The sequence below is a fragment of the Eupeodes corollae genome, chromosome 1 (assembly GCF_945859685.1).
Source record: "Eupeodes corollae chromosome 1, idEupCoro1.1, whole genome shotgun sequence".
Taxonomy (NCBI): domain Eukaryota; kingdom Metazoa; phylum Arthropoda; class Insecta; order Diptera; family Syrphidae; genus Eupeodes; species Eupeodes corollae.
In genome coordinates this window covers 250,662,667-250,685,613 of record NC_079147.1, presented here as the reverse complement: position 1 = coordinate 250,685,613, position 22,947 = coordinate 250,662,667, and the positions used below count along the sequence as shown (strand labels likewise).

Below are 22,947 nucleotides of genomic sequence, written 5' to 3'. Positions count from 1 at the left end.
TCGCTCTTTAAACCAGAACCAACAACAACTTCTGCTGATACTGAGTACCGACTCAATTGCTGCTTGAATACAAAAAGAAAAACATGCGGAATTATTACATAAAATTCCGTTTTTATACTTGAGAGATTAAAATGCTTAAAATTATTAATTAATTTTTTTTGTTGCCATTTTACAGGGTGGTTGATGTAAGGCAATCGATTCTGAAAAAGCTCTTACTCTAGAGAAGACTTAAATTGTATCTGAAGATGTCAAAATTTTGAATGCTTTTATTTGTGTTATTCTAATATCATCGTTTGATAACAAGGGATGTTATAATCGCTAAGTTTCGTCAAACGTATTTCAAAGATTTAAGCTATTTTATAAACCTTTATCTTGGATCATGGAAACTCATGCCATTACAACCTTTAAGGAATTTTTCCTTTTTTTAATTTGATTGTAAGGGTCTGCCAATAATTACAGCACATGTTTCTCATTGTTCTGTTGTTAATAATCAGATTAAATTATTACTTTATTTCAAAACTGTAATTAATATGAGTGTTCAAAAAACCTTCTTTTTTCAGGTTTCTAGTGTCATTAACTGAGATCATCCTGTATAATTGAATTTCGTTTTCGTAAAAAAAAAACAGGAGTTGATATTAAATTATTATTCATTTTATATAGTTTGGACGTAACAGTTTATTTATAAAGGATTCATATGAAAACAGAAAAGAGTACCTCTTATGTATACATAATGAGAAAATACACATTTTTATACAATTATGACTAAGTGCTTACCATGTGGGAGTAATGATGAGAATAAGAGAGTTTTTGTTTTTTCAGTAAATAAATAAATAATTAAACTGAATATGTTTATAAATGTATGGACTTCATTGTAAAATGTACGCTTTTATATTATTTGTTGTTGCTGCTGATTAAAAAGGATTAAAAATAGAAAAATGAGGTAAATAAAAGCAGTGAAATAAAGCAATGATATCATGTTTGTGTGTAAATTTAATGGTCTTAGGTAAAAATGCTTTTAATCCAAAATTAAACCAATGATGACATATTTTAGCAACAATGTAATTCATGTAAGAAATTTAACGATACAAAATCATTAAACTGTAGGGTTTTTCAATAAGGGCGGGTAGATGTGGCGTTTACTGTGTGGCACGTAGCGCGGCGCTGCCATCCTGCTGGAACCACATTTTATCTAGGTGCATATGATTCATTTTGCGCCATAAGAATTCAGCTATCATCATAGTGTAGCTTTCGCTGTTGACGGTGAGCACCTCAATAACGTCGTTTTCAAAAAAGTACGAACCAATTACACCTAAAACCCACACCAAACAGTAACTTTTAGAAGATGCATTTTCAACCTCGCATGGGTTGGTGTTATCTCATATACGGCAAAAACAGCCATTCATCCAAAAATGCGCCTCGTCGCTAAAGATGATTTTTCGGCCAATATTGGGGTCTTCTACCAAACTATTCGAAGCCCAGTCAGCAGCGAACAAACCGTGTTGTCTATGGTCATTAACTTTGAGCTCCTGGGTTCGTTGAATATTGTACAGGCCCAAGTCCTGACGCAAAATTTGACAAGTAGAAGTTAAGAAAAGGCCGAGTTCTTGTGCATGGCGAGGAATAGACTGCCTCGGGTTCTGATTTACATTTTTCAGACCGCGGCGATTATGTTCTCTGCCGATCTTGAGTTCGTAGAACCTGCAAGTTTTGGCTGATTGTTCCTGAACTAGTCGTCTCAAATTTAGCCACCAAACGTTAAAGAGTAACTGTAAAGAACCACTACGTCCACTGTAACATATGCGCATTGCTCCCAAACGTTTGCGTTATCGTACACTCATTTTGATAGTAAAGTTGTATCATTTGAATGTGCTGTTTAATCACATAACTTGCCAAGATGATTTGGCATAAACAACTGAATAATAAACAAAAGATTTGGTAGATGTCACCAAATCAAAATGGCCGCCACGGGCAACTAAAATCTACTCGCACCAATTGGGAAACCTTTCACATCATGTACTTTTATTTTATGTTTCTGTAAACAAATTCCTTCTTAAAACAAAAATATTAAACATACGCCACAGTGCACCTTTCAAAAAGAATATAACATATTTTTGCTATATACTAGGAATGTATTTTTCAGTCAGGCTTTCCAATTTTTCACTAATCTTCCATCCTTAGATAAAAAAATAGAATAGATAGCATGATGGTTAAGGCGTTGGACTGTCTGCCAGAGGTCTTTTGTTCGATCCCTGCCTATGTCATCTAAAGTTTTTGTCAGGGGTACTGCCTCTTGCGGTTAATTGACAATTTTTTCAAGAGAAATTCTTGTCATGAAAAATGCTTTCTTAATTTAGCCATTCGGGTTCAACTTTAAACTGCAGGTTTCTTCCATCCCTAACTAAATTTCTCGCACACAGGAATGGTTGAGAGATCTAAATCACTATAGGCCCTAGTTTGAACAGAATGTTACCACTTACTTTGTGTAGTAAGTAGGGCCTCAGCCAACAAACATCTACATCTAGCTTGGTTCCCAACTAGATGTCTGCTGTTTCGAGCTCCAAGTGGGTGAGGTCACTTTTCACTTGTGTGTGCCACCTGATTCGCGGTCTTTCCCTACTGCGCTGTCATGTGGGTGTGGATTCGAAGACTTTCCGGGCCGGAGCATTGGTTTTCATGCGCTTTAAGTTATCCAGCCATCTTAGTCCTTGGACTTTTACCCGTCTGGTTAAGTCTAAGTCGCTGTACAGTCCATACAGCTCGTCGTTCCATCTCGAACCGACCCAAGGTGCTTTTATCCGCTTTTGTCATAGTCCATGCTTCTGACCGTATAGCAGGATGGGGATGGCTTTGGTCCTTCTAGAGATGACTTTGCCACTCAATTGCCTTCTTAGCCCAAAGAAACAGTGGTTAGCAAGATTGATTCTTCGTTGGATCTCAACGCTGGTGTTGTTTTCTGCTTTTATGGCGGAGCTTTGGTAGACGTTAAAGTTACGTTTGTCGGTGGTGACGTTTTGATCGAGACTTTTTCGGTATTGTAAGTCCTTTGTTGACGACAGCATGTTCTTTATTTGCCCTCATTAACCGTTTAATCCATTTTTTCCACCTTTGCCTCATGCTTACAAAAACTCCATTAACATCACGCTGAGTTTTTCCGATTATGTCAATGTCATCAGCGTATGCTAGTAATTGGGCAGACTTTTGAAAGATAGTGCCTCTAGTGTTGACGTGGAAGATCTGCACTACTCTTTTAAGTACGATGTTAAAAAAATCGCATGACAGCGCATCACATTTTCTAAAAACTTTTGTTGACATCGAAAAGTTCTGTTAAGTTTTTTTCGTTTAAATTAATAGAGTTTTACATACAATTATACAAAACATTATGGTGTAGTTCATTTAGTTACAAAAACCTATTCTACCTTTATCAATACTTTTTTTAAAAGTGGTGTTGGATTTCAACAAAAACATTCGAACTCACATGAAAAAACCTTTTGGTAATGGCTGGCCTAAAATATCCTGACAAAATATTGGAATATTTTTTTTTAAACATTAATGGCTCATTTGTAAGAAATCAGTTTCTACCTAATCAAAAAATGAATTTCTTATTGGAAATACTCTCTTGAAGATTCGAATAAATGATTGATCTTTTCTTGATTTGTTTCGCTTTTGCTGTTAGAAGATAAGCGGATTCATTAAAATTACTGATTTATAGTTTCACTTAAAATGTTAATACATACATATATGATAATCATCGATTAGTCCAGTCAATTAACGAGAAAAATTGCCTTAAGCTCAAAAAAAAAACAACAAGTTTGAAACTTGGCACACTTACTGAGGGATGTGTGGTGAGACCCAAAAAAAGTACCCAAGAATCAGACATGAGCTCTAGCAGCAGTTAAGAGAAACAAGATATTTGTTTCAGTTTTTCACGTTAATCCCAAAAACTATTTGTCGTATCGGAAATATTATTGCACAAAATTAAAGCTCATTAAATTTTATAAAAAAAGCTTTTAAAAATAACTCTAGCGGTAGTGAAGCGAAACATACGTTTTTTTTTGGTGTTTAGGTTTATCTTAAAAGTTATTTGTCGTATCAAAAAATAATCTTTTACAAAATTAAAGTTTATTAAATTTCCTTAAAAAAAATTGGTATTAATTTTTTTGGAGTTGTAGGCATTGTCCAGAAAAAAACTATAGTATTCAATTTGTATGTCCCTTCTTACTTCTGAAACTCGTTGGCTCACTAAATGGCTCATTGCCTGCATGTCTAGAGAATAAGCATTGTAGCAAGTTACTTTATCATCTCCAACGATGCCACTCGCTATTGACATGATTTAATTTGTAACTGGAAATGGAGGATGAATTTGGAACCAATTTGACAGCTTTGCAATGTTTGTATTATCTCTAATTTTACGTGCCTCCCCAAAATCTTCATGTTGCTCACTAGTAGAAAAAATAACGCCAGTAAATTCTTCGAATGATGGGAAAATTTCATGAGTAGCAGTCAGCCCTAGAAAACATTTGCTAAGTACACTTTTAGTGATTTCACTCCTTGGTGTCAGGCCACCCATACTCTTCATTTCACGCATTAGAGTTTGTTCAATTGTCTGGTCAGACTACACCCCTGTCCAAAATCGGTCAGTTCTTCTTATAGTAAAGTAACCCTCTTGCAAAAAGTTTTTAAATTTCACAGAAGGCAGTTTTATCATGTCCTGAAAATACAGGTGACATGATTTGGCGTACGAGAAGTGTCCGGCGGCATGGAAATATGGAATCATATTCTTTACACAGTCAATATGGGCATTCCAATCGCCAGACCGCTAAGCGTGAATAAACTCTTTAAGCAATGTTATTTAAATTTGTCATGAGGTTTTGGATTTCCTCTAATTCATGTTGGCTTATGTCGACTTGTTCCATTATTACATTAGCTTAAGATGTTTGCATAAGTATTAAAACACGAACTGCTCTAACGAAAGCTTTTCCTTGCAGCATGTTTTCAACAGAAACCGGGGCGTACATAGTACTCATTAACACTTGTAGGCCACTGTTACCCATCAGAAAACCTATTGGAACAATAAAGGACATTAACAGGTGAAATCCACCTAGTCTGACTACGCATTTTGATAGATGGGACCCAGAAGAAGCTGCGGCAACGATTTCCTTACTAATTGGTTAAATGAACCGCTGGAATCTGGTAGCGTGTGGCAAATAGCTGATATCTCCAACAACTGAGCTTCATAGTATGAAGAAGAAATCCTTAGCTTGATATAAGGTTTACCAACTTCTTAGAACCAAGCTTTCTGTATATGACAATGACATGAATGATCTGGGACACACAACTGCTATAATGCTATGCCCTTTTTCGATGTACTTCCATTTTCTATTTTCAGTGTTCGTTTTCTTTAGTATAAGAGTTTCCAGAAACGTTTTTTGGGTTAAAGGTCGTCATCAACGTGTTTGAAAAAATCATCAGATGTTTTCTTGCATTCCTATAGAGTAATTTTACAAACTAATACATGTACAAACAAATTTATATCATATGTCTTTAGAAAATTTAATAAGCCTTAAATTTGTATAAGATTATTTTTTGATACGACAAACAGTTTCCAATTAAACCAGAAAACCCGAAAAAAACCGTATGTTTCTCTTCACTGACACTAGACTTATTTAATATACTATAACAAATACGAAAGAAAACCATAAAAGCTTGTTTTATAAAATTTAATGAGCTTTAAATATGTGCAAAAAAAATGTTTGATACGACAAATAGTTTTCAATATATACGTGAAAAACTGAAACAATCTCAATGTTTATCTTAACTGCCGCTAGAGCTTACTTCGGATTCTTGGGGATTTTTTTTGGTTATCATCAGACATCCCTAAGTAAATGTGGCAAGTTTCAAAACTGTTGGATTTTTTTTTTAAGGTGAAAACCTTTATTAACTTGACTAAAAATTGAAAACAAAAGAGTTGACGTTCGAACTTTATGTAGTGTATTACTTCACTAGTTTCGCTTAAAATTGTTTACTGATTTAAATTTATTAAAAATGTGTTCTTTTTATTAATAAACTATTAACTTGACGTTTCTTATTTAACCTAAATTAATTAAAACACAATAAAAACACAAACAGAAATCAACATTGAAATGCATTCTACGAAATCAACTTTGATATTATTCTCTTTTTGAAGAAAAAATATTCTTTAATCAGAAAACATGACATTTACTTGCAAATTTTGTATATCTAGTATCCATATAATCTTTGATTTCTTTCAACTATTACAACGATCCTAAGTCCTTATTGTACATATGTACGCTGTCTCCATAACACCCGATTTCCTTGAGTGTTGTTCAGCGAACAATTGCATGCAATTTTCTTGCTAACGACGACGATGTTGTTAGTTTTTGTTAGCCATCATTATGCGCGTTGTTCTTTTTTCTTCGGTCAGATGAGTTTGGTAGTTGTTGGCGTCAGTTGAGTGTGATGAGCGAAGGGGGGAGGTTTCAGAGGAGGTGATATGTAGTACTAAGGACTTTGGATAATCCAATTTTCACAAGCTAAGTAATAATGCCATTTTTCTACTTTTCTCTTTCTTTCTTTCTTTTTTTCTATTTTCTTGTTCTCGTTTTATGGTTGTACTATTTCGTTTTGTTCTTTGGAAATGTTTCTACACACTTATGTGTACATATAACATTACATGCTGAGCCATGCAATGGTCTTTTCATGGGATCTTCAACAATTCTGTTGGTGATTTTATTGGCGAACAAAAAAAAATAAATATGAACGAAAAAAAAAATAATAATATAAAACAAATCTTTAAATGGCCAATGTACAAATGTATGTGCTGCACATATAGTCAAGAGCGGAAGGATTTTTCCTGTTTGTGATTTCATGGGGCTTTCATGTTTGGCTCGAATAAAAAGTAAGTATTGTATTTTTCAATTTTTATTCCTTAACTGAATGTGCTTTGTGTCTATTTAATGTGTTTTTATTTTATTATTACTGTTTCCACGAATTTCAATTTCAACAGCATATAACACGCACAAGTACATGGATAATGTGAAATTGCACACACAATACACATATATAAAAGAAGAATTTAATCATCTAAGATATAAATCTAATTTTTATCTCATTCTCGAAGGAGCCAGAATACTGTTTTATTTTTTTCTTATTAATAGAGCAGCAAAACTTAGAGAAAACAATTTATCTGGAATTATTGGAAGAAAAAATTCAAAGCAAAATTTATGATGAGATAATTTTTATATCATTCGTAACGGACAAAAAATTATATCGTTAACTATCACAGTCTGGTCGATTTATGGCTTTTGTATATATTTTATAATAAATAGATTAAATGTGATAGATCAGGATGCGGCTGATATAAAACAATGACCAACAAGATACCATATTTTGATATAAAAACTAATTCGAATAATGTGTTATCGGAAACAGATTTGAATCCATAACTGGATATCTGAGAAATCTTACTATTTCTAAGAGACTGTTCAAATATGACACTTTCCAGGTCACACGGGGAAAGCTCCATATCCAGAATGTTGAGATCGAACACTTTCTCCAATATTTAGATGTATTATCCAGCTATGATTTTATTTCCAAATTGTTGAAAATATTTACGTTCCGGATTCATATCTGAATTCAGGTTTAAAGATAAAAATTTTTATTAAAATTTTGTGAAATTTTCAAAATGTGTTCGATCCCGAATTTGGAAACAGATTTTAAACACTATTTGAATACTTGGGTTCTCAACTTTCTTATTTAATGACACTGCAAGATAAATCTAATTGGCTTCAATAAATTCTTGTAAAAAATATCAAAGTCCATGTCATCTACTCAGTTAGGAAAATCGGATTATTCAGAAAAAAGAATATCTAAGTTAAGGCTCCTTAAACCAAATTTGTATACTTCATGTACAAAATGTTTAAACTTTCTCTTCTTTCGTTTCTATGTATGTATTCTGGAACATAAAATTTATAATTTGACAACCCTACTTGTCCAATAGACTGTAAACAATTCTTTCTAACTTGTCGTTTGCATTTCACCTTCAATTGGCATTCCACTTCAGAGCACAATAACGACATAAAATTGTATGGAACCATTTATCAACACGGCACGAGTTCTTCCGTATATATGTATGTACCTAAACCTATATCTCCAAAACACTATGACGACCATATTCTATGGTATTGCACTTGCAATTCCTTTAGATCCACTTTTCACTGTATCTAAATCTCTATAGAGATGTACATCTAGAGCGTTAGGTTACTTATAAGCTGTATTTGTAGACAGCAGCAGCAGCAGACTTTAGACTTTAGGAGAGGCAACCAAGAGGTGATCCTTTACGCCCGCATATGGTGCGAAATGAGAAATATTATTTCATGTGTGTGCGGGGATATCTTTTTCAATAGAAAAACGATGCTGATATCGGACAAGACAGAAAATACCTATATAGGAAAGTGCTACTATAGGTACTTTTAGGAATCGCACACCTGCTGCACATGGCATCTATCCAAAAAACTAAATATAGGAATATCAGGTAAGGTACATATGCAGCGCAATTTTCATGTATTTTGCTGCTCTGTTACCCGTGTCAAGAGCGATGATGCCACGTCAGAGAACTTATAGGTAACCTCCCTTTCCGAGCCATTTTTTTTTTGTTTTTAAACACCTTTTGCATGGCAATATGTGAAAAGTCTTCCCTAGAAGTGTAGCAATATTCCCAGCACCAGCACAACATATATTCGTATGTAGCATCATCCATCCGGTATCCTTCCTTCCTTCCTGGATGATGCCATTTTTCGTTCTGCACTATGGGCCATACCTCTGATGGAACCATCCGCTGGCACTGCTGCTGCTATGACTTTTACTCCAATTGCATCCATAAATATCAGTTTCATAATAATCGCACGGATTTCAGCTTGTTCACCTCACTTAGTACTTATACACCTGGGCAACTATGTATGCTATACCCACCAGCTATATGTCTATACCCGGAGAGGGAGCGTTTTTCGCTTCTTCTGCACAGAGCTCAGACATCACATATAGCATATCAAACATATCAAATATAGGTGTACGAGTATTTCGCGCACCTGTTCGCAGCTTTTGCCTCCTAATTTCATCATCTCGAGTGTGTAATATCTATCCATCTATATCTGTTCTGTTGTATATGGTCTTATATACCCTTAGCGGTGTTTTTGATCCAAACTCAAACAAAAAAAAACTTATCTTTTTATCATTTTCTCTCTGCGATGCTCTCGTCTCACTTGGGGATACTTTTCATTTTCATCATCATCACCATCAACATCGTCATCATCTGGGATCGGGATGGTGCTTTGCTTCCGGCGATGGCTATGCGGAACGGAATATCATATTTCTTCATAATGCCACCTTGTTGACAACTACTGCTATGAAACGACGATGATGATGATGACGACGACAACTACGACGACGGTGATGGTGGCTCGGCGTGGCATGGCGTGGCGCTATGATATATCACTTGCTCTCCGGAATACACAATCATCAAATATACCTTCCTAACATCACAGAGGAGATAATCTCTCTAAAATCTGACATTTTAAATATCGACTGCAAGTGTTTGGCGAATTGTGATGATTCAAACTTTTTCGTACAATCAAATGTAAGTTTTTTGTATTGTTTTTTTTCTTTTTTTTTTATAGCGATACACATATCTGATATTTTACGCCATGTTTTAAATACAAGCATAAAAAATCTAACTCGATCCATTGAGCATTCTTGATGTTGTGAAGAAAATAAAAAAAATCTAATAGTCTCCTCGGCTAAGGTTTTAAAACCTTTTTTTAAATTTGAAGGATGGTGTGCATTCTTCAAGGCTAGTCTATAGGAAAGAAATTTTTCAAAGCTCTATAGATATAGAGGTTAGCTTAGATTAACAAGGTGAATTCGATATTAAGGTGTTATATATATAAAATTTCAAACCAGGTCTTGATCGTTTTAGAAATTGTCGAAGGTTGCAAATACTCCGGGGAAAAAGTAAGAGCAGTTCTCCAATTCCTCAAAATATCCTAAAGATTCTTGAAGATTGAAAATTCATCAGAAACGAGAAGATGTCTGAAGATTGCAAGGCTATTAATGACTACGAAGATTCTTGGAAACCGATACAATAGTTCAGGAATATCTAGTTTTCTCAATATTCCTTTGAAGACCTTCAAGGCTTTCAATTTATTTGACTTAAAGTCCTTTCGTAAACTCAGACTCAAAACTTATGATCCTTTTTTTCATAATCACAAGACCTTCCTAGAAATGTCAAGTTTTCTAGTTTTAAAAAGCTGGAAATCTTTTTTAAGAACTAAATGTGTCAGCTTATCTTGTGAAAAGAACATGCAGATATTAAAGTTCACATATAAGCTCCTATCATTGATAAGGTACTGCACAAGAATTGAATCTTGAAAATGCTTAATGTTTGAAAATACTTTTAAATACTGTAAAGAATGCTTAAGATAACCAGGAATTCTCAAGGTTTTTCAAGACTTCTGAAGATAGCAAAGATGGTCATCAACTTATCTTACAATTACTAGTCATCCATCCAACAGTGGCGATCCCTGCTCATAATCTCAGGGTTAGATACTTTCTTCTAGAAGTTCAAGTTTTTAAGAATAATAATTAATTTTATAAAAATTTTCTGCAGTCCGCAATGAGCTTACATCGATAAATGCAGCAAATGTATATTAATTGGGACTTTAAATGAATATCAGACAATGTGATCGCCTAAAACGTAAGCAACAGTTTTGATTAAATCATTTTGAATATCCATTAAAAAACTTTAAAAACTGTTGCCGTTTCAAGGTGTTGAATTGAAAAATTGGATCATGTTGTTTCAGTAAATTGAATAATTCAATATAATCGGCTTAAAGATGAACTTGACTCAATGTGGTCTCTAAACGAAAAGTCCTGTTTTTCAAGGAACTATGTTACATTTCATAACACCGGACGATTTGCCTTCAATTGAATTTTATGTTGCAAACTTAAAGCTTCGTCTTTCTTAATCTAACCAAAGGTAGCTACTTTAATAGCATATTGCAAATGGGAGGGACTTAGTTTGTGTTTTCTCTGAAGTGTGGTTTGAGTGTTCCTATTGTCCAAATCCGAGGAATTCCATGCGAAAGAGATAGCGAAAAAAGCAAAGGAGACCGACAAAACAATTTTATGTTATTCTCGCTACCAAATAGCTCTTGGTAATATTATATATTGAATATTGATTTTCGCTAAAGGTTCTCTGTTTCTATACTTGTGTGTTGATTTTAAATCTGTAGGATGCCCATTATTGACCAATATCTCCGAAAACAATATTCAAAATAATAATTCCAATAATTCTTCAAATTTGGTTATTGATTGAGTAGTATCGGAGATTCCATTTCAGTTCCTATCAAAATAAAAGTTCCTGTTGTTAGACCAAGATCATGTTTAAATAAACAAAGAAGACTCTGCTTACAACGACTTAATTCATAACCTCAAAAACCTTATTCTTAGCTGGTCATAGAATTATGCAATTCCATGGCAAATCAATTTTTTCTTCAAACAATTTGAATTTTTTTATTGCAAAAGAATTGAATTTGATGCATTGCAGGTGCATAAGTCTTTATGTTTTCTTATTTTATTTTTTTTTTTCGTTCTGGTAGGTTTCAATTTAAAGTCTTTTAGTTTTCAGTTGTTTTTTAGAATTAACAAGAATAACGAATTCTAAATGAAAAAATATATGGGCTTTATAAAATTTTTGAAACATCACGCCTCAAACTGATTTTTTGACTAAGTATTTTTTTTTCAAAAGCTAACTATGAGGAATTGCCCCTGATATCCACATCTCAATATTATTCTTGATATCTAAATATCGGGCTAGGGGCTAGTTTTTTCACGTAAGTCTTCTTTAATCCATGATTATTCTCAGGTTTAATATCCTCAAATTGTAAATCAATTTTTGTTATGAATTCGTAGTTTGAGAAACTTAAAACAGATTAAACCAATCATTTTACTCGATTAATAAGGACCTTCAAACTAGAACCAATATAAGTTTTTTAACTTACCTACAGAACAAACTAGACCTAAATGTCTAGACTCGCCTTGAAATGTCAAGACCTGTTTTTTGTTCAAGACTGGGACCGACAAGACAGTTTTACATTAAATATTGTTTTAAAAATGTACCAGCTTACCCGGCGAACTCTGTTCCGCCTTAAAGGCACTAAATAAGCAGATATTCATTATTGTATCTTTATTTTAGTACATAGGTTGCTCTTTACTTAAGGACCTTGTACTACACAACATTTTTTGTTTTATTATCAGGGGCGAAAAAAAACAACGCAGATGGTCTTACGAGCCTTGAACATGCCACATATAATATGCCATGGGAAAAGCATGGATGTTCTAGATTCAAACCACAAACTTTTAAGCATTGGCTCTGTAGATTTGTTGATGGTAGATAATGACAAATGCAAGACGGAAGTCTTTTCAATTCAAACGGCATGTCGGCTGGGACTCCTCAGAATGAGAACTTCCTCACCTTTGAATTTTTCCTTCAGTATCGTCGCGTAAATCACATTGTTCATCAATTTTCTAACAACCTAACGCATACTGTTGCACAGTATTGATAGGCTTATATATGTTTGTAAGCTGATTAGATTACTACGGAGTCCCTTTAGGCGTAAATTGTCCGGTGATAAGCCAGGCACATCCAAGAAGTTTAAAAATTCAATTCGATAGTTGGTGGCTTCATCTTCATTTGTGACGCAATCAATAGATTTGAATGAATGCATTGTTCCAATGACCTAGTTTTAAAGTACATAGTTCAGATTCGACGATTTGATGCAAGCGTTAATTTAGTCAGCAACCGTAGTTCTTGGAATTACTGGCAGTTTTTTTCGGAAATTGCCAGTTAGTAAAAGTATTGCTCCTTCAAAAAATCTAGAGTCATTGCGTAAATCTTTCAATGTTCTGTTAAGTGTTTCTAATGCACGTTTATGCGCCATTGTGCATTCGGCCCAGATGATGATTTTCGATGCCAATAAAACTTTGGCCATTGCTAAGTGTTTTGCAATATTACACGTTGATTCTTCGATAAATTAAAGATTTAATGGTAATTTTAATGTTGAATGCCGTACGGCAACCTTCTAACAATGAGGCTCCTATTCCAGAGAAAGCAACTGCAACCGCTATGTTGGATCTCGCACGAACAGTGGCTAAAACTACTGACAAGAGGAATGTCTTATCAGTTCCATTAGGGTCATCTAGGAAACATAAACCACCACTTTCATCATCGATTGCCAATGTTATCGATGTTATAAAAACATCCTTTTGTTGTGAATTTGACAGGAGTACATTCGTTTCAACTACTAAATCTAATTCCTGCTGATCATATTCACGTTCCCGTTTATATTCTCAATTAAATGCGTCATTCATTTCACGATTTGGAGCTGGCATTCCTAACCTGATAAATAAACTACCGCACATGAGGCAACACTTATCTTCATTCAAGAGTAAAGCACGATTATGTATCTCCTTTATTTTTTTTATTTCAATATCGTGATTTTTGAAACTGACACGAATTTGATGCAAAATATCTTCTGACATATTATAATTGTATTTGTACCATAAGTTACATGCGTTTGATGGAGAGCATGTCGAAATTATGATAGCGAATAATGTGCGTATTTGACTTGGAGATAATGGCTTCAGCGATTGTTGTATCCTAATGTTTATTGTTTTCTAATAAGTTCAGTTCTTCACATGCAGCACGATATGTCGGGAATATTACACCATTAACAGTCCGTAGTGTCTCAAATGACATTGTTGCACGCACATTTACCAGCAAAACCGCAAATAGAAACAATATTCATTATTCTTTGGATGAACTGTATACATACGACTAAGATCATCAGTAGAACGCACATCCGGATATCGAGGAACTGCATCGCCTTGCTTCAGTCTTCGATTCTTCGATGAAGCATGCCAAGTAAAATAACTTGGCATTTCCGAGAAAAGCAAAGTTCGTGCAAACGGATCGCTTAGGCAGATTGCAAAGAAAGTGATCAATGGAGGGTTTTCAGCACGTTGCATAGCATTCATATAGCTTCATTACAGTTCACATAATGACCAACTTGCTAGAGTGAAATTTCATCGTTGGTAATTGAGGATTGCAAACCCCAATAACTGCCATATCGCTGCCTTTCGTGACATATTTCAAAATATATTTTATGGACTTTATTGAATTGCAGTACTCAACGTTGCAATGTGTCTTGAACGTTTTAGAAATAAGTGGCGAATATGAAACAATCCTGTCATTTGACTGTTGTCAACAACGAAAGTCATTTATTGTTGTGACAGTTCGACTCACGTTTTATGTCAAGTTACACGGGAGCGCCGTTGAACGGGATTAATTGTATCCTATGTCCTATTTTGTACCTATCCACCAATTGTTAGCCATATCGATACAGCCGTTCCTGAGTTATAAATAGTCTGACTTACACTGCTTTTTTTTGCATATAAAGAAGAAGATAGCAATTTAGTAGTTATTTTATCATAATTGTTTGCAAACTAGCGAAATATTTATCCCCTTTTACTTAAAACGGTGCATTTGAACATGTCTAAGTGGCATTTCAAGAAAAAAGAAGGCAGTCAAACTTTTATCAGAGAAACGAACCCTTTGATTTGAAATGTCAGAGATGTAAAGAGAAAGTAGGATCCTTCTTTAAATTTTATTAAAATAAACAAAACTATTTGTCAAATTTATTAACTTCCTAAAATAGCTTTAGCATTGCTGCATTGACTAAAAATTTAGTATATAATATTAAACCAGAAGAAAAAGTTTTGTATTCAACAAAAATTAGGTCATCCAAATATTTTGTTCGGAAATTTTGAAAGAAATTTTTGAAGATCCAAATAAAAACCTGAGACCATTATTTCGCTTTATGTCTATCATGGGAGAAATAGTAATCTTACATTGACATTATTAATAACACTTCTTTCTATTGAGACGAGAACAGAGGATAAAAAGAGCTTCGTATATATCTATAGGTATTCCAATATTTCAATCATATCCCGAAACAATTTCGAAATTCTAACAAAAAAATAAAAACAATCTTTTTTATTGCTCTCTCAGCTACGTTACGTATGTATACAACATCCTTGTTATACTCGTAGTACTCATACTTGTATTGTGTGTCGATAAGTTATTATTACATACATCAACTGTGACTCGAATTTAAACATCAGCAATATTATTATTTCATCCAGCCAGGATATATGTTTGTTAGCAAAATGGAAACACACACTAAAAAAAAAACAGGAGATACCCCCATGAAAACTTCTGTGCAAAAGTTTAAGGATCTCATCTCAGTTCTTATAGTCTGAAGGATGTGGATATGGATGCAGTTACGTTGATTATTTTCCCAAACAAAACTGTCAATGGAAGCAGTTTGATTTCTGCATTTCTATAGTTTTTCGTTTGCTCTACTTTTACTTCTTTTTTTTATTTTGTTTCCTTCTGTTCAACTGTCTGCAACAATCGGTGTATAGCTTTTATGTCCTGGCACATAAAACCGAACATAATGTCGAAGAGATACTTCTTATTCTTTCAGGATACATGTAGGGTTTTAGGTACATGGAACTTCGGATGATTTTTAGGTGATGCACACTTGACTTTTATGTTTCTTGACATTAAAAATAAAAAATACGAAAAAGTAAATGGGTTTGGAAATAGTGAAGTGAATTGATATCCTGTCTATTTTTTATTTTATGTGATAATTCCAGAGATCCAGAGTTTGGTTCCTTGGTGCAAATTTGCAATGGGGCATCATTGATTATCCGAAAATGCAATTACGAAGGGATGTGCTATTTTCATTTGCCGATGTGTTGGGTAGGTTTTAAATATTATATAATTATATGTATAACATAAAATCTTATAATTGCAGTTTATATTGGAGGATTGGCTGGATTCTTTTTGGGATGCAGTATTTTAACATTTACTGAAATTATATACTTTTTTACAGCACGTTTTTTCAGGAGACTTTTTTTGTGAATTGAATAAATGTTGTTACAATCCATCAGGAAATGATGTGCAATTAATTTGTTTGTTTGTGTAAAATTAAAAACCAAAATTGATTTTGTTTTAATTTTTGGCAAAGTGTATTGAAAAAAGTCTTTAATTGTTATAAATAAAGCTTAAAGTATATACTAATTTCGTTTATAATAATCATAGTTAACTGTCATTAATTTGTTTTTTAATGCTTAATTTGTTTCCAATAACTAACTAACCTAAAATGTATATCTCTATGAAGAATAAATTATAGCAACAAAGTCATTCAACTTTTTTGGAGTTCCTTAGTATAATAATAAAAAAATAAAATTTTAAACAATTGTGAAAAAATTAATCTTTCTAGAGTCATATTTTTAAAATATGTCACTTTAAAAATGTATTAACATCATTCTACATACGTTATATAGTTGGTATTTTAACAGAAAATTGTATTATAAAAATTTATAATTTATAAGTTATGAGTCTTCATATAACATGGTTTTGAAAATAAATGTAAATTGAATTTTTAGTCTTTATTTTAAATCCAAAAGTTGATTTCATCCATGAGCACAAATTTAAAAAATTGATACCTTTTTTCAAAAGTTTAAAAGGATAAGGAGTTTTTGGCAAAAGGAACGACTTTTGTTATAATTTTTTTTTATTTCAAATTTTAAAATATTGTAATTGGTTTAATTTGTCAATTGGTATTGACATTTCCCGATGTTTTAAGGAGTAAGATAACTCGTTACACTTTGAAATAAACTATCAACATAAAATCAAAATTGTGAATGTCAGAATACTATTTTTAATAATTAAATACAAAAATTGAGTTCGATTTAAATCTCGGGGTATTTTTTAATTTTTTATAAAAAATTTTACATAACAAAGTTTTAACGACTATTTAATAAACTTGATCTCCTCATATTTGAAGGATACACGTTATAATGTTAAATTTCAAATTGAGTGTTCAATTCGTTGTGAATTCTGGTGTCCTCCAGGGTAGCCATCTTGGTCCTATTCTATTTGTTTTATTTATAAATGACGACTTGGTTTCGAACATATTACTTTTTTGATTCTAGTCTAGTCTAGTGAAGTAGAGTATATGTATTTTCTGATTTGGGTTTTGTCTTAAATTCTAAACTAACATTTAATGGACATATTCTCTTTAAAGTTAAAAAGGCAAATAGAGTTTTTGGTTTGACAAAGAAATTTGTTCATAATTTCCGGGATCCGTGATTACTTTCTGTTTCACTTGTGAGGCCATGCCTGTACAGTATGGTCACCTTACTACCCTGTACACATCACAAGATTCGAAGCTATTTACAAAAGATTTTTGAGTTTTTGTCTGCGATCCCTTCCGTGGTTTCTTGATATGCATAAATTACAAGTATTTGTCTTATTATCTATTAAAATTAGCTGAAAGCAGGTTTTTTTTTCAAAATTCTACCTAAATATTAGTTATTTTGAAAACTGTTTTGATCCAGTACACAGACATCTATTCACCTCTTCCGGGATTTAAGTATTCATTTGTTTATGAAAACAAGTGAAGTTCGGATAAAACAAAAACATGGTTCACTAAAAATATGCTTTCATTTCATAACTATATTTGAATTCTCTTGCTTCCAAGACCAATATTTCCAACCACACACTTTTTATGTATTTCTTTAGAATAAAATATTGGTCGGGTACTTTTAAAATCTTCTCAAGTATTTAGGTCCAGATTCTCAGTACTGCTATTTTGAAATTTCAAGCAAAGTCTGTTTTTTTGAAAGGCGTATAACTTTTACATTAAACTAAACCAATATTTTTGAAATTGGCATCAAATTTTATTTATTCGAAATATTATAATCTTCTACCATCATAATTTAAATTTAATTTCTGGCATACGATCGCCAAGTCTGGTTTGGAAGTAGTCTGATCTGAAGCTCCAATTTTCGATGCGAGCGAACCTTGTCCTCCAAGTGGTCAATCTTTTTGGGCTTAACACCGAAAACTAGCAACTTTACATATAGCAAGTGAAAAATATCAAGCGGCATTAAATCGCATCATTTTGGAGGCTTATTCCCGGATGCTAAACGTTAAATTATGCAGTTGCTAAAATTTTCCTTCAAAAAAACAATTGCTGACCGAGTTGTGTTAGATGTTGCGCCACACAGTCTCCTTATAACACTACAGCTCCTGCTTAACCTTTGATTAACGGTTTTTAAAAGGTACGGTACAATTATTCTTCCAACTTGTAAGACTCATCAAACAGAATGTTTTTGTGGGTGCTTTTATCCTTAATACTTAAGTTTCACCGCTTTACAAAATTCATATTAGGTTTTTATAAAGGAGCGGTACAAAAGTTTTTTTAAATAAAACGGTTTTGGATAACAATCAAATTTTGTATTCCTGTGAAAGTACGTTTGGTGCCATTATGTATGGAGCTCGATTTCTTTTTCCAAGGGGCACGCTTGCATAAGCATAGACGGTGAACCCAATTTACGACGGTTTTGAAATCGGCCGATACTGCTTCGATATTTGCACGAAGTTCATCCATCATCGTTGCCTTGTTGGCATAGAACATAGACTTGACGTAGCCCCACAGGAAATATTCCAACGGCGTCAAATGGCACGACCGAAGCGGCCAAGCAACTGGACCATTTCGTGAGAGAACACGTCCTCCAAACTTGGTTTCCAATAAAATGACAGTGAAATTCGCTGTGTGGCTTATGGCACCGTTCTGTTGGAAGGACATGTCTTCCAAGTCCATATCATCCAATTGGGGCCAAAAATATTCTGTAATCATTGAACAATAGCGATCGCTATTAATAGTAACGTGCCGGTCTTGATCATTAAGAAAGAAGTACAGCCCAATAATGCCGCCGGCCCATAAAACCGTAATTTTTTCGGGATGCAATGTTGACTAATTGAGCACGTATGGATTGCTTGGTTACCAATACAGCATATTTTGTTTATTGATGAAGCCATTCAGCCAGAAATGAGCCTCGTCGCTAAAGATGATTGTTCGATGAAAATCCGAATCATTTTCAAGTTATTCATCAGATCAATTCACGAACATACGACGCTTCTGTTGGTCAAGCGGGTTCAGTTCTTGCGTCAATTTAATCTTGTAAGGATGTAGGCCAACCACGTCACAGAGATGCGCAACTATTGAGAACGACATGTGAGAGACACATTTGGGCTTTCTGCAACAGAAGCTTCAGCGGCAGCAATATTCTCGACACTACGCGCACTTCATTTTCTCACTGGCACGGAAACATTTTGTACTGTGTGCCGTTGGATTCAAATTTGTCCACTTGAGCTAAGTTGTTGATCTGTTAGGACGTTTATGACGACCATAAATTGAATGTAGCGCTCTCAACGTTGAAGCCACTGACTCGTATATCTTTCCATCATAAAATGTCAAGCCTTACTGAAGAGAAATGTCAAAAGAGCGTCACGAAATTTGGCGTAGTTTGCTGTCCCTGACGCTCTACTTTTGTAGCATTCCTGTTGAAAACCCTATAGAACCATTATTTTCAAAACAAATAAACTAAATCACCATTTAAAATGGTGTTGCCTACTAAAAGTTCTATCAGTCTTTATTTTCGTAATTCAAGTAAAATACTGATCGATTACTTAAAAACTGTTCGAGTTCTCAATTTTCAGACACTTACTACCTTATATTTTTAAATTTCAAGTAACTATCATTAGTATCAGAGAAGTAAAGTAAATGATATTTTACTTTAAATTTTATAGCTCAACTTGCATATGAGGAGTATAAAAATAAGAAATTTTTCTGCAGTCTTTCTTCGTCCTTAACTTACCTCCAAAAAATAAATTACTGTATATTTTCAATTTATACCTGTCAGATTTTCAATCTATCCACACACAAAAAAAAAATGTATTTTCTACTTTAAAAGTAGGTAAACCAACTTTATCGCATGTACTAAGTTATTTCGAACAAAAAAACGTGCCATTATAATATGTTGAAACCGAAACAGAGAAAAAGGAAAAGCGGTAACAAAAACAACACACATAATTCAACTATCTTTACTTTTCTATGTGGCCACCTCAATGCTCAATATCTATAATTCAAAAACCCCTTTTTCCTAGGGAATGCTTTCGACAAATTTTAAATAGCTTTCCTCGACGTGAAAGAAGAAGACTACGACGATGACGACGAGGAGGAACGCACGGAGTAGAGGCACGCGGGCACGTATTTGTGGTAGTGAGGCATGGTGGGCGAAGCGTTGGTAGAGTTTGTTGGTGAGGCCGGGTAAGGTAAGGACTATACAGATTGCAATTCCGGATGTAATCATAATATTTCCTGTGAATTACACTAACACCCCTTTTCTTTGGCATTCCATGGTTCGTTTACCGAAATGTATCGTAAACATACTAAGTTGAGTTGAGAGTGTGTGCTATAGCCTCAGTGTGTTCCTGTTCATCCCCAAACAGCTATACCACTATACTACCGCACCGGTACTTTGGGGGTTAAAGAAAAAAAAATACAAAACCAAACAAAAAATGGCTCAGAAAAAATTGAAAGGAAATTTAAAAAAACTCCTCACGTACTTTGCCGGTATACTTCATTGCCACTACCTCCAACACTATGCGTCGGAGTTTGGAGCAAACGAAAAAAGAAACTCTCCAAAAAGGATTTTTTCAGGTCGTTCTTTTTTGAGATTTTCTCGGTACCATTTGGCAGTGAAAAACCCGAACTCGAACTCCCACTCCCACCCTTATCGAGTTGGGATTCTCGTATTTTGCAATCCATATTATATATTGCAATGAGTTATTTATATTCGTTTGAATATGAATATGAGATGGCATTCGTTTTAAAGCCTACTTCTGTGCCAAATAAAGCCCTTCTATGGGTTGTTCGCTCGGTTGTTAACTTGAATGAAGTCATATAAGAATGTGATGAACAACGTGGATTTTGCCTTGGAGCTGTATATGAATAGGCCGTTGGGGTTGGGTACACAGGGACTTAAATTTGTTTTCCTTTTCGATATTTTTGAACATTTCAAGATCTCGATGATGGTTTCAGATTGCATTTCAATCGGATCGGAGAAGAAGCATCCACTTCTCACACCATTCCACCCCATCTCCATTCACATTTAGATACATCCTTAGAAGAGAAAGAGGGAAGTTGTATTTATTATGATAAAGTCCTTATATGTGCAGGCACACGTTCGAATATGTCACAAAACATTTATGATAAAATTTCAAAGGGACTGTAAACGAATTTTGGCGCTCGTTCTATACAAAAATATACAAATTGCATATATTTATGCAAACTCGAGTTTTATGGTAATTTTTCTTTTAGCATAGGCCATAAGTATAAGGATCGAGTATAAGGTACAGAGGTAGGTTGTAGTTACATATACGAGTCTGTATAGAGAAAGGAACAAACAAAAGGAGTCCTGAGCTTAGATTTTTATGATTTTTTTTTCGTCTTTTGGTTTGTTTATTTGAAAGAACATCTGATGAAGGGAGATATGACGAGGTGTACCTATCTGAGGCTGATATATGTACGGGTATGTGTTTTTTCGGAATGGGAGCATGAGATGGGGATCAATTAAGTAGCAGGAATTTATTAAGTCGTAAACTCGCTGTATAGCACTGCACTGACGACTGATTTGTGCTAAGTAATTTTCTGAGAAAACGATAAGATATTAAATGAATGAATGTCGTTAGATTGATATTTTTACATACATTTTGTATAACAGTATATTATATATATTTTTTATGTTTAATAAACTTTTCTTTTTCAGTCTGTCGAATAATTGAAAGCAAGATTGTCTTAAGCTCTTTATTTTTTGTTTAGTGTGGGAAAAACAATATGGGAAAGCAGTTAAAATTAATTTTTATGATTTATGATTTTTTGTAAAAACACTTAAGATAAGATAGCTTCGGTATAAAAATAGAAAGATTATTATTTTAAGCATCTTTAACTGAGAGATATGCAAATATGCAATTTATTGACTTCCCATAGGAAGTTATTAAAATCGGTTCTATTTGCCGAATTAAAAATGTTGACATTTCTCGACGTTTAAAGGTCATTAGAGTCGAAATAAAAGCCTGTCAGCGGATTTGTGTATGTTAAAGTCTCTCAGTACTCTTGCAACTGCACGAGTGCAAAAGAAGATTCGTCACATAGAATCATTTACGCTCTCAAGAACAGGAGGACTCATGACACTCTCCGGTAGCGTCGAATTAACAGCAAACTGTGCTGCAAGCAAATTGGCTTTATCAATCGAGCTTACATATGGAGTGTCATTGTGGACTAGCGTTGGACACGAGGATGACGAGGTGTTTCGTACGTTTTTTACAAATTACCAGAAGTTTTTACTACCTTTAGGAAATTGTAGTATTTTTTGCCTTAATTTCAGGTCATGCAAAAATTTGGTTCGTCGAATGTGGCCGTTACAAGTCTTTCTAGCTTGTTTGAACTTATTCCGGTTTTCCTCAGTGGGGTTGGCTGATCCTAATTACCTTTTTACAGCTCGAATCAAACCATGAGTTCTCTTTAGGTTTGATAAATTTTACACTGTTCGGGATAAAATTTTTCATTCTACAAAGAAATAAATTTGTAACGTTGGAATCTACGTCACTATCTAGGAAGCATAGTGACAAGTTAAAATTCCTGAAGAATTCATTGAGACCGTCCCAGTTGGCTTTCTCATATTGCCAGACGGTTCTCAAAGGAGTTTTTTCTTTAACTGATTTTTTAAACATGAGATATTTGCAGATACTATACAATGGTCTGATGTGCCTAGAGGCGGTAATACACTGATTGTGTATTTATTAGGATCAGAAGTAAGAAACAAGTCAAGGGTGTTGGCGGGTCGCACCCATCCTCTTTTTCTTGGATGCTAGAATTCTGCTTTTTAATGTAGTCT

General features: G+C 33.9%; 1 protein-coding gene across 1 annotated transcript in view; it reads left to right on the top strand.

Moving 5' to 3' along the window:
- Positions 1 to 22,947, top strand: part of LOC129949754 (sodium channel protein Nach) — a 74,201-nt gene that overhangs the window by 24,220 nt on the left and 27,034 nt on the right. The window contains exons 5-8 of the mRNA XM_056061394.1: positions 6,851 to 6,916; positions 9,561 to 9,652; positions 15,793 to 15,898; positions 15,954 to 16,056. Coding sequence (XP_055917369.1) covers positions 6,851 to 6,916; positions 9,561 to 9,652; positions 15,793 to 15,898; positions 15,954 to 16,056 — 367 coding nt within the window. The remainder of the gene's footprint in view (positions 1 to 6,850; positions 6,917 to 9,560; positions 9,653 to 15,792; positions 15,899 to 15,953; positions 16,057 to 22,947) is intronic.